At 41.0% G+C, this 12,977-nt stretch overlaps 2 protein-coding genes across 3 annotated transcripts in view; one reads left to right on the top strand and one right to left on the bottom strand.

Annotated features, from left to right (window-relative positions):
- Positions 1–1,306: 1,306 nt before the first annotated feature.
- LOC123380789 (basic salivary proline-rich protein 4-like) lies at positions 1,307–9,335 on the bottom strand. 2 transcript variants are annotated; one of them, XM_045040040.1, is made up of 2 exons: positions 8,121–9,335; positions 1,307–2,627 (listed from the first exon to the last, which is right to left on the bottom strand). In XM_045040040.1, exon 1 carries the CDS (start codon positions 9,333–9,335, stop codon positions 8,907–8,909), a length of 429 nt encoding a protein of 142 aa, XP_044895975.1. In that variant the 3' UTR covers positions 1,307–2,627; positions 8,121–8,906. The 2 variants fall into 2 exon arrangements, with proteins under 2 accessions (XP_044895975.1, XP_044895976.1); XM_045040041.1 differs by having other exon boundaries at positions 8,100–9,335.
- Positions 8,317–12,977, top strand: part of REEP3 (receptor accessory protein 3) — a 102,416-nt gene continuing 97,755 nt past the window's right edge. Inside the window, exon 1 of the mRNA XM_023240488.2 lies at positions 8,317–8,840. Within this exon, the coding sequence (XP_023096256.2) occupies positions 8,317–8,840 (524 nt within the window). The remainder of the gene's footprint in view (positions 8,841–12,977) is intronic.

Consider the following 12,977-nt stretch of genomic DNA (forward strand, 5'->3'; position numbering starts at 1 on the left):
AGTCGGCCGCCCAGCCGACTGAGCCACCCAGGCGCCCCATATTTGTTACTGTTTTCTACTTGTTGCCCTTGTCTTAGTTCTCACTTTTGACTTCCATACTTTTTTTGCCTTTTGTGAATTTGAATATTTTATATGATTCCATTTCCGCTCTTACTAATGATACTTTCTTTTAACTTTAGTGATTGCTCTAGACTTTGCAATACAGGTAAATCCCGTTTTATTGTCCTTTGCTTTACTTTACTTCACAGATACTGTGTTTTTTGCAAATTAAAGTTTCATAGCAACTGTATTTTGAGCCAGTCTATGGGTGCCATTTTTCCAACAGCATTTACTTACTCTGCGTCTCTGTGTCACATTTTGGTAATCCTCTTAACATTTCAAATACTTCCACTGTTAATATATTTGTTACGGTGATCACGGATTACAACTCATGGAAAGCTCAGATGGTAACACTTTTTAGCAATAAAGTAGTTTGTAATTAAGGTATGTATATATTTTTAGGAATAATGGTACTGCACACTAATAGACCACAGTATGGTTTAAACACAATGATTACATGCACCAGGAAATTTAAAAAAATCACTTTTTGATATTTGCTTTGTTATAGCAGTCTGGAACCAAACCTACAATACCTCTAAGGTAGGCCTGTATATATTTACAAGTAACCTAAATCCACTTTCAAATAATACTGTACTCCCTCACAGCGAAAATACCTTAGAATAAAAATATTCCTAATTCTTTTCTCCCATCCCTTATATCATCACCTTCATTCATTTCACTTATACTTAAGCATACATTAAGCATACACACACACACACACACACACACACATACACACACAAACTGAATCTACTGCTATCATTTTGAACCAAAAACTATTAAATCAATTAAGTATAAATAAAAGTTTCTATTCTATCTTCACTTATTTTTTCTCCAAAGCTCTTCCTTTATTTATGTAGATCAGCTTCTGATATGTACCATTTCCTTTTCTCTAAAGACTTCTTTTAACATTTCATGCAAGGCAGGGCTATTAGTAACAAATTCCGCTAATTTCTGTTTGAGAAAGTATTTCTCCTTCACTTTTGAAGACATTTCACAAGGTTCCGAACTCAAGGTTGGTGGGGGTTTTCCCTCAATATTTTAAACATTCTACTCAACTTTTTTGCTTCCATACTTTCTGCAAGGTTGAAAGGTTAAAAGAATGTGATCCTTACCCTTGCTCTTCTATAGGTAAGGTGTTTTTTTCCTCTGGCTTCTTTCAAGATTATTCTCTTTAACGTTGATTTTCTGAAGTTTGAATATATTCTGCCTAGACATAGGAGGGTTTTTTTTTTTTTGACACTTATCCTGCTTGGTACTCTCTAAGCTTCCTGGTTCTGTGATCCAGTGTCTGTCTGATTTCAATTAGAGGAAATTCTCAGTCATTCTTGCCTCAAATATTGCTTCTCTTTTCTTTTGTCTCCATCTAGTATTCACATTAAATGTATGCTTTCGTAGGTGTCCACAGTTTTTGCATGTTCTGTTCTGCTTTTCTCATTTTTTTTTTCCTCTTTACTCTTCAATTTTGAAATGTTCTATTGTCACATCCTTCAGTTCAGAGATTCTTTCCTCGGCCGTGTCCAGTCCAATAATGAGCCCATCAAAGACATTCTTTGTTTCTGTTACAGTATTTTTGACCTAATATTTTAGTCTTAGATTTTCCACCTCTCTGCTTACAATATCCATTTATTCTTGCATGTTGTCTACTTTTTCCATTAAAATCCCGAGCATATTAATCATAGTTGTTTTTTTAAATTCCTCATCTGGTAATTCCAACATTCCTTCCATATCTGACTCTAGTTCTCATAATTGCTCAGTCTCTTCAAACTGTATTTTTTGTCTTTTAGCATGCCTTGTATTTTTTTGTTGAAAGGCAGACATGATGCACTAGGCTAAAGAAGTTTGGTAAACAGGTCTTCAGTAATGTAGTGGTATGGTATGTGGTTGTTAGGGGGAGGCATCCTACAGTCCTATGATTAGGGCTCAGTTTCTCAGTGAGCTGGTAGCTCTGGGCCATGAACTTCACCAATGCTTTTTAGTCCCTACCTTTTCACTCCCCAGGGATGGGACAGGCTAGCTGGAGTAAAGCATTTCCCTCTCCCTACATGGCTAAATGAGCTCCAACTGGTGTTTTCCCTTCTCCCAGGTGGAAGGCTAGAGCTGGCTGATGTTGAGAATTGCCTTCCCCCACTAAGGTTAGGCTCTGATAAAATAGTTTCTCGAGGGCCTGTCTTCTTAAGAAAAGCAGAATTCTCTGGTGAATGTTGAAATAGTTCCTTTTCCCCTCCTCCTGCTGGAAACACTGGGTATTTTTCTCCAATATTAACTGTGAGCACCTGGTAAGAGCTCCTGAAGGTAAAATTCACCGAAGTGTGGGGGTCTCCCGTGACTAGATTCTCCTGCAGTTTTCAACTCTCAGAGTTGTCCACACTATGCCTCCAGATTCATCAATTACAGTTTAGGTGGTCCTACCCTGGCCCAGGTTGCTGCAGAGGTTTCTGGTCTGGTAAGTTGTGGTTCTCTGTGCCTTCTTGTTGCTCCAATTTGGGGACGGCAGTTTACTCCGTGACTTCACTTCCCTGAAGAATCTAAGAAGAGTTGATTTTTTGAATTTGTTCAGCTTTTTACTTGTTAGAATACAGAGGCAACTCCTAAGCAACTTCTTACATGCTAGACTGGAAACCAGAGATTCTGAGTTTTGAGATACATTTTTAATTAGTGGGATTTTTTTAAGTGCATTGTATAGTAAGACTATTAACCCTTTATCTGGTTTTACACATATTTTTTCCCAGTTTGTCATCTGTCTTGAAATCCCATTTATACTGTTTTTAGAGGCAGAAGAATTTTTAAATTCTTATGTAATCATGTCTATGAAATTTGCCTTTTTGGTTTCTGATTCCACTATCAAGATCCTATTACCTTCACATGCTTTCTTTTTGTACTTTCATGGTACTTTTAGTTTTCACATTTACCTTTCTTTCTTCATAAATTACTTTTTCTTTGGTTTTTATTAAATGGCTGGCTGTCACAAAATCATTTACTAAATGTATCATGTTCCATCTAATATAAAATTCCACCTTTATCTTAGACTAGTTACCTATATATAATTGAGTCTGTTTCTAGACTTTGCTCTGGCAAAAAACAAAAACAAAACAAAACAAAACACTACCAACAGAGACAGCCTGTGAAAGGAACTAGATGGCTGGAGACAGGTGATAAAAGACTAACTTCATTGTTTAGCCTTTTTGAATTTTATTCCATGTGCCTTGAACTACCACTCAAAAACATCAATAAAAAAACTTTTAAGGTCTGCTTAATACACATGGTAGAATTATCAAATATTTCAGCTTTCTGCAAATTATATCATAACACCTGTATGCACCTGAACAATTCTTGAAATCATAGGTCTGCCTAGAATTTAAAACTGCGAACCAGGGGCACCTGGGTGCCTCAGTCAGTTGAGCGTTGGACTTCGGCTCAGGTCATGATCTGTGTTCTGTTGAGTTTGAGCCCCGCGTGGGCTCTGTGCTGACAGCTCAGAGCCTGGAGCCTGCTTCAGATTCTGCGTCTCCCTCTCTTTCTGCCCCTGCCCCACTTGTGCTCTGTCTCACAGAGCACAAAAATAAACATTAAAATAATAATAAATAAAACTGGGAACTATGATTTAATCTGTCCTTTTTTTTTTTTTAATGTTTATTTATTTATTTTTGAGAGAGAGACAGAGAGACAAGCAGGGGAGGGACAGAGAGAGACATACAGAATCCAAAGCAGGTTCCAAACTCTGAGCTGTCAGCACAGAGCCTGACACGGGGCTCAAACCCACAAACCATGAGATCATGACCTGAGCAAAAACCAAGAGTTGGACGGATACTTAACCAACTGAACCAGCCAGGCGCCCCTAATCTATTCTATTTTAAATGAATAGTGAAAGTGCTCCAAAAGTCTTGAGCTTTGTGTTTCTCTGCCATTTAACATGGTCAAACAAATGACCTGAAGGGAGAAAAAAGTTCTTCTACATAAATCCCTGACTGTTGTAAGGAAAGCTACTTCAAATGTATAAGAACTTCACGTATGGTCAATTCCTTACTATGTGAGTTCCCCAGATCCAGCCATCACAGACATATTTTGCTTTCATCTTCTTCAGAATCTTTCTATTCCCCTGCAATCTGATTATTGTATTTTCAATATTACTTTTTTTTTTTTTAATTTCATTTCAGTGTCAGATGGCAAATTTGACCTTTGTTGTCACCATGACACTATAAAACAGACTGGCTAAGATAAAAGAAATATTCATCTAGCATGAGATGGAAAAAGAACAGGTTTCATCTTTTAAGTCATTCTCTTTAGGATCCTTTCCCTCACTCTATTTTCAAACTACTATTAACATAGACTCATTTAGTAATTTTAGCCTTCCTCCAAATAAAATATTCTCAAGCATGTGAAAATACTCCCCCAATAGACAGGGGAAGGTGACCTAGTATTTAGTCTCATTGGTATACTCATTAATAATTACACAAATTAGATACTATCTCTGTACCATGTAATTCTGCTCTCACTATCTGCTCTCCTATGTACTTTCTTACTCTTTTTTTTCCCCTGATTAATGAACTCCTTTAACATGTAGAAGATGCACATTCTACACATCTCCTAGGAACACTAAGTGAAAATGCTGAAGAGAAAGAAATTCTTTATTTAATAGAGTCTAATTAGTTTTAAGGTTTAAAACATGTTGCATTTGATCATAACATTATCAACCCCATTTAAAACCCAGATGACTTGCCAAACATCACACTATCGAGAGTAGAAACGGGTCTCCTCATAGAAAGTCCTTTGACCTAAATATACTGCCTCCCACCATGTTAAATTTCAAAACCCAAAGGGTCTTTGCAGAGTGCAATGAAGGAGGCACTCCACAGCACAACAAATGAATACTAGTGATATATGTTAAAAATAAAAGAAACAATTTAGTATGTAAAGAAATAATTTTAGGGGCGCCTGGGTGGCTCAGTCGGTCAAGCGGCCGACTTCGGCTCAGGTCATGATCTCGCAGTCTGTGAGTTCGAGCCCCATGTCGGGCTCTGTACTGACAGCTCAGAGCCTGGAGCCTGTTTCAGATTCTGTGTCTCCCTCTCTCTGACCCTCCCCCGTTCATGCTCTGTCTCTCTCTGTCTCAAAAATAAATAAACGTTAAAAAAAATTTTTTTTAAAAAGAAATAATTTTATATTTTCTATACAAGAAATGTCTCAAGTATGCCAAATGAGGCAACACTTTAAAAGCTTCTAGGTCGGAGGTAATGTATTTCCTTTTCTCCCAAGTCTCTAAAGCCTTGCCTCACACCATAAAGCACTTAATTAACGGCCACCTTCTAGATCTCTACCATCCAAGATTCGGCCCAATATAGAGATGAGAAACACCTACTACTAAATCTGGGCACTGTCCATAAGAGACTCCTCATCAGATGAATTTACTCTTAATTTAGACCAAGAATTCTCAACCATATCAGACTCAAATGTTTCCCCTGCATAAAATATTTTCCAATTTCTGCATTATCACCCTGAAATGAAAGGAATAACAATCTTCCTACAGACTACTTCAAACAAAACTTTATACCCTAAATAAAAATGTAAAAGGGAAACGAAAATAATTTATAATAAGATAAGTATTTCAGTGTTAATCCTGAAACAAAACTGAACTAGAGGACATACCAAAGTAATTAGCAGGTGAACGTGACAACAAAGTTGTTTGTGATGCAATTTTCCAGAACTGTAAATAACCCTTGGTCAAGTTGTGAACAAAACAAATCTTCCTTTCCGCGCAACATTTTCGCGTGGAAACAGAGACTGCAAAGTTCAGTCTCAGTAAAACTAGGAGTTTTTATGTAAAAGGGAGTTTCTAGATTCAGATAATTATGAATGTTACATACACAAATGTCAGGCAGAATATTGCTAAACCACACAGGACACTGGGAACAGTCTTTGTTCAGAATAGCACATGCACTGCAAAAAGTATAGCATCCTTAGTCCCCACCCATTAAATACTAGTGGTTAGTCCCAGTCATTCCAACAACAAAAAATTTGCTTCCCAACTTCCTCCAAGAGGGCACCTCCCATTTAGACCCACTTCCTTAGACACAACTCAACTATCACAGTATAATGTGAAGAACACTCAGGAAGCATGGATTAGAGTTCCTATGAGCTACGTGGTGATTGGCACTGAGTACTCTAACCCTCAGTTTCCAATGTTATCAAGGGGGGATAAACCTATGCTTTTTGGGTTATACAGGTTGACTCAACAACATGTGCTTAACACAGGGCAGGTGGTTTCCAACACATGGCATGTTGAGATATATAAAGAAGGAGGCTGTTCCAGATTGAGAGCAGCAAAAAGTGACATGTGAAGGAGGCTGAAGATACAATAAGCATACAAAACGAAATTTAACACACAGCAGCCTAGGGACATTTCAGAGAGCAGCCAACAGTCCTACACATCTCAGCAACCCCTGAAGGCATATCTTACAATGCAGTAAAATAATATTCAGAATGATGACCGCCAAACCAAGAATGCAAAAAAGACATCTTTAAGAGACCTTTATGGTATGAGGCTGAAATTTCACAAAACTTCAATAATTAAGAGAGTAACTGTACTAACAAACTTTTCAAACCTTTCCAACTTTCATTGGGCAATTACCCCAGAGACTTGGAAAACACAAAAAATACCAAATATACAATATCTAACCTCAAACATTTTACGATCCAGTAGATTAGACATCAGTAAAGCATAGCCATAATATAAAGCAGAATGAAATAGGCATTAAATAGAAATTCACCTAATAAATCATAGGGGCCTAGGAAAAATTATGAATAATTCTCACTGGGGAAAATCAAGAACATCCTCATGGCATAGGACACTGAAAAACAAGAATTCTAATAGGTAGAGAATAGAGAGTAAATCGTTAAAGAAAAAATGAAATCTAGGCAAAGGTACTGGGCATGTAAATATAATTTGGTTCCCAAAAGAGAACTAGGGAAAGGGTAGGGGTCCAAAGGGGTTGGGAAGGCAGTAAAATTCCAAGTTTTAAAAACATTTCAGGACCTGTTCATGGATGGATTTAAATGCTATTCAAATGAGTTTGAGTTTTATTGGGCAAGAGAGTTTTCCAGAAAACTGGTGCTTATGTGACACACCTGATCCCCAAAGAATGCTTGAAATAACAGCCAAAAATAAAAGGTTCCAAACAAATACAAGTTTTCATTAATGAGATCACTGAAACTAAAATATATATTCTTAATGAGTAAATAAGAAAAAGAACTTAACCTAAAAGTTGAAAGCAGCTTCTGAGCTCACTTCTTAAATAATCAAAATACTACTAAGTTTATTGAACCTTGGAACTTAAAGGAAGTCAGGATCTTATTTATGTCCCCCATCTTCTTCTAAGCAATTTGGAGAACTTCCTAAACATGTTATTTAGCAGTGCCTCATGTCACTCTGAAAGGCAAGAGGCAGGCTACAGTATAATTTGTCTGTTTTTACTATGGGGAAACTGAGGAACAAAAAGAATAAATTACAACATGGTCAAAGAATAAGCTATTTTCTTGGACTTTAATTAAAGGCTTGAAGCCCACATTTCATCCTTTATTCTTCGTACCATCTGAATATTAGAATTACCTTTCACCATCTTCTTAACTGGAGGGGGAAAAAAAGACAAGACTAAACCTGAAGATCATTTTCTCAATTTGGTACCGCCACCAAAAGCTGTTTTTATATTCTATCTCTTGAAATTATGCTATCTACAAGAACCTCAAGGTGTAAGTAAGCAGTAACCCAACCTCCCCTGAAAAAAGACAAATGTAAATAGCAGGGCAAGGCAGGAATCCTAAGCCCAGTTTTCACTCTGAGTATTTGGCAGGCTCAGATGTGTGTTTGTAAAACAGGCCTTGCAGATGTTGTGATGGGAAAGGTGCTGTGAAAGGCCTAGAACACTGGTATCTATACACCCACCGCTGCAAACATGAAATCCAATGCCACCCTCCTCTGCCCCTCCCTGCATTGCACCACGCACCACGCGACTCCTGGCACACACCGAGGCCTGTGCAAAGATCCTCCCGACGTTTCCTTAAAATGCCGTACTCTTGAGGATGCCCAGGGCGCTGGGCTTCAGTGAACAGTGAGGACACCCGATGTGGCTAAACACATCTCAAAATCTTGCCTCCCTAGAATCTAGGGCCAGGTCCAGAGGAGTCTACCGGACACAGAGTTCCTGCTATTTTTTCCCACATATGATGACAACCCCTACCCGCAAGTCCCCTGCCTCAGCCCCCGGCCACTCCCTCGGCCCCTGTACGCCAGGTGGGCGTCCCAGAGATGTAACGAGTAGGGAGGTGGAGGTTGGAGCTCAGGAGTCTGGGCCGCGAGGCTTTTCGGCGCCGGCCGGGGTCCCGACCGCCCTGCCCCCGGAGCACCACCGCCCAGACCCGGGCACGACCGACGCGCCGCCGCTGCCGCCGCCGCCTATCAGCGGAGTGCAGGGGCGGGGCCGGCTGGCTCGGCGGCAGCTCGGCCGCGGGCGGGGACGGGCGGGGACGGGAGGGGGGACCGACCGCCGCGCAGCTCCGGCCGCTGCGCGCATACACCCGGCCCGGCTCCCGAGGGCGCCAGCGCGGCCCCGGGGAGCGCGAGGAGCCGGCGAGCGCGCGGCCTGCCGTTGGCGGCCTGGTCAGCCACGCTCGGCGCCCACCCGCCCCCTAGCTGGGGTGCAAGACCCCGGGAAGATGGTGTCCTGGATGATCTCCAGAGCCGTGGTGTAAGTGCAGCTCACGGCGCCCCGCCGCCCGCGCGAGTCCCGGGAAGGCGTAGGGAGGGGTAGGGGCTAGGAGAGGGGAAGGCCCAGGCCTGGGCAGGGATGGGCTGGCCCGGCCTCGGGCCTGCCCGGGGGCTGTGGGCCCTCGGCCTCCTCACCCTGGTCCACGTCGCTGCGGAGCTCCCTGCGGCGGACTAGGGCCCGGCGGCTGCGGCGCGGCCGGGCTGCGTGCGGCGCGGCGGCCCTGCTCCCGAAGCGCTGGGCGGGCAGGCGCGCAAGGCAGGCGGCGCGCGCTCCCCGCTCCCGCTCCCCGCGCTGCGCGGCACCGCCCTGTGGGCCCGGGAGCGGCGCGCCTCGCGGCGGCGCCCTGCGCAGGCTCCGCAGGCGTTGAGCGCGGGAGGCTCGGCGATCCTCCCAGGGATGCGGCGGCGGCGGCGTCGAGCCTTTGTATCCCGCGGTTGGTGCGGTGAGGTGTCTCTCTCGGCGGCTGAATACCATTCGGTCACGTGTGGTAGGAGGAGAGATTTGTCTAAAAACCTGAGACCGCTCCTAGCTCAGATCTCTGGGAAAGGTTCCAGCTTCCCCCGAGATTTACAGCTTACCTAGAGAGACTCTCCTTGTTGAATGGGGACACCCGCTTGTTCGGCCAGATCGCAGAATCTGGCCCTTTCTTGTCGGAAATATTTGCTAAGTGATTGAGAGGCTGCAGGTGCCTGTTGCCTTTATTCAGATTATCAGTTAATTTCATTGTGCTCTTACCAACAAGTGCTACAGGTCCATAAGAAAAAATTAAACACCGCAACTCAACTAAAGGTATTTGACTACAGTTTAAACTGATTTTCTCCCATTCTCCCCCATCTTACGCCCCCGCTTTTCAAAGAAAAAAAAAGTCACAAAGTAAACAATGACGTAGGGACAGCCAGGGGGCCTTGGATTCATTATTCTTGATCTCTGTAGGGGTAATATTACCTCAGTACCTTTATGAAATGTTTTTGTGAGGCAGCAGGCTATTCTAATTAGCTTTAGAATGTGGAAAAAATAATATTTCCAAATTTTCAAATTTTGTTTTCCACTGGAGAGAAGGAAAATTTCTCCGTGAGATTTGGTTTTTTGTTTGAGAGTGAATCATTCAGCATCCCTATTCTACCTGATTTGCAGTACCCTTCTAAATTTGTCATTTGATCGTCTTAATGAGGTTTGTCCTTCCTCTGTACAGTTACTAGTTTTAAAGCTGCAGGGCTTCCTGCTTCATCTGTACAGAACTAAAAGTCAGGAAATAAAAGCATACTACAGGTGTGTTCAGATTTTTTAAAGGCTTTTTTTTTAAGCCTTTGAATGTCATTTACATAATACAGGCATACTTTTCTTGACCTAGTAGATGTATATCAACTGTTGTGTCTGCACCTAGAAAATGAAGTGCCCCATTAAGAAGCTGTACTTTTTTTTTTTTTTAACTCTGGTTTCCTTTGACCTATTTTCTTTTTTCAAGAGATAGAAAATTGAGAAGTACTTTGATATAGTTTGCATTACTCAAATCAGATTCTTGTTTTGGATCATTGACTATGAGTATGTCTTTTCTAGGTGTTACCTATAACACAAACATTAGTAACAGTGTTGGTGTTAATGGAACTGACAGTTCAGATACACTGATCCCTGCAGTACAGGTGAGAATGTCAAGTCTTGTAAGAGTTACACCCAGTGCTGTAGGGGTTAGATAAGGAGGGAATTATATCTGGTTGGAGAATCAGCAAAAACAAGGGAGATTACATTTGAGATGGGCCTTAAAGGACATTCTGAATTTAGACAGCCAAAGATGAAAACGTAAAGGAGTCCAGATAAAAGGATCGTTGTGAGCCAAAGCACAGAGGAGGAACAACCTAGATTAGTTACAGAGGACTTGAGGGACTTGGTTGAGAGAGAAAGCTGGAAAGGTAGAGTGGGGCCTGTTTTCAAGGAATTTAAGGGAAAAGTGATAAATTCTGTTAGGCAGTAGTAGCTTTGCGATTCTCTCCCTTGTTGAGTGAGATGGTTATAAATGAAGAAACACTAAAGACAGGGAGCCCAGTTAGGGGGCTCCCTAACTGGAGAGAGAAGATTAAAGCTTGCAGTGCTAGAATCTATGGAATTTGAAGTGTGAGGCAAAAGAAAAGAAACAAAAATGTGAGGGAGAAAAGGTCACGGAAATGTATTTCATGAGCCATTGAGTTATTAGCATACTAGAAAGCACAATTGTCAAGGAATATAAGCATCATTATATTTTGCCCCTGTGGTCCTCAATTTCTCGATCTCTAAGCACTCAATGTTTTCTACTCCCTTGATTGTACTCTAGGGACACAAAAGCCCAATCCCAGGATCTAAACAAACTTGGAAACCTTTTTCACACCATGAGATAGAATTTCACATTCTTTTTAACCCACTGGAACAGCCAGCTAGTTTTGAGCCTGAAGAAAAGAGATCAGACAGTTCTCTCAACACGAACCTCTGGGTGGATTGGGCAGGGAACACAAGGAACTTCCATACCCTGAGCTCCCTGTGTGCTTGAGCACTTTCTCCCCAAACCGTGTGGTACATACTGGAGGAAGAACCCTGGCTTTGGAATCAGATCTGGATGCCAGTTACTAGCTGCATGGTGCTGGGCAATGTACGAAGCCCATCTGGGCTTCAGTGCCTTCGCCTTAAAGTGGTTATAATATTTACCTCCTTAAAACTATTGTAAAGATTTAACTCTGGGGGGTGGGAGGGAGGGGAGGGTGGGTGATGGGTATTGAAGAGGGCATCTTTTGGGGTGAGCACTGGGTGTTGTATAGAAACCAATTTGACAATAAATTTCATATATTAAAAAAAAAAAAGATTTGTTTAACTAAAACACACCAGATGTGATGCCTGGCATTTATTGTGCACATAAAACATAACGTATTTTTTTAGGGGGAGGGGAATAAGATAATACAGAAAGAAGTATCATTGGGCTATCATCAGGAAACCTGGAATTTAGAACTAGCTTTAGTTATATTAACCAGCTGAATGACCTTGAGCTAGCCTCTTACTGATTAGATACCTGTTTCTTTCTCTGTGGAAATAAAGGATCTGGTTTATCTGTATTCTCTTGTACAGCTCTAGCATTCTGTAATGCTATGAAAGGGCTTTTTGGTTTTTATTGGGTTTTTTTTTCCCAGTCTGTCTAAAATCAATTTTAACTTTGCAGGCAAGATTGAAAGTTAGTTAGCAATTATTAAGGAATGGGCACCTGGGTGGCTCAGTCAGTTAAGCATCTGACTTTGGCTCAGGTCATAAACTCACAGATCGTGAGTTCAAGCCCCACATAGGGCTCTGTGCTGACAGAGTTTGGAGCCTGCTTCAGATTATGTGTCTCCCTCTCTCTCTCTGTCCCTCACACTCTCTCTCAAAAAGAAACAAACATTAAAATATTTTTTTGAAAATTAAGGGTTAGTAGTCTGAGATTACCAAATGATATTTCATTCATTTGTGATACCTGTACCTTACCTATTGAAACATGACTTACAGGTTAAGAGAAATCCCATTTTTCTAAGTTTTCTTAATTTGAGTATATATCATTGTGGTTAAGATCAAGATGAAAGACTGCCTGAATTCAAATATTAGCCCTGCCATGTATTAGCTATAACCTACTCCATAGGATTAAATGTGTCCCTATACATTATGTCTGTAGTCCAGCATTGGACACATGGTAAGTATTCAGTAAGTATTAGTAGTTGTTACCAGATAAGGAAGAATGTATTCCCCAACTGTCCCAGAATACTGAATGTTTAAACTGTTTTCAATTTACATCTTTCTTTGTCTCATTGTAGGTGACATAGTTGTAATTACTGTAAAAAAAAAAAAAGTTTTCTTATTCTTACTATATTGTATATTGTAGTTCTCTGAGATCATTCTGTCTCTTTTATGATCAGGCCAATATTCATAATTTTCATAGCCATTCATTTTTTAATTTTGCTTTTAGATCATTTTAATATGTTATTTTCATAACTAATGCTGATACAATTATAAGACTATACCAGACATCATCTATATATGCTTTTTTTCTTTGTATTTTCTTTTTTAATGCTTGTTTATTTTTGAGAGATAGTACGCACAAGAGTTGGGGGGCAGAGAGAGAGAGGGAGA

Source organism: Felis catus, chromosome D2 (genome assembly GCF_018350175.1).
Source record: "Felis catus isolate Fca126 chromosome D2, F.catus_Fca126_mat1.0, whole genome shotgun sequence".
In the NCBI taxonomy this organism is placed as follows: domain Eukaryota; kingdom Metazoa; phylum Chordata; class Mammalia; order Carnivora; family Felidae; genus Felis; species Felis catus.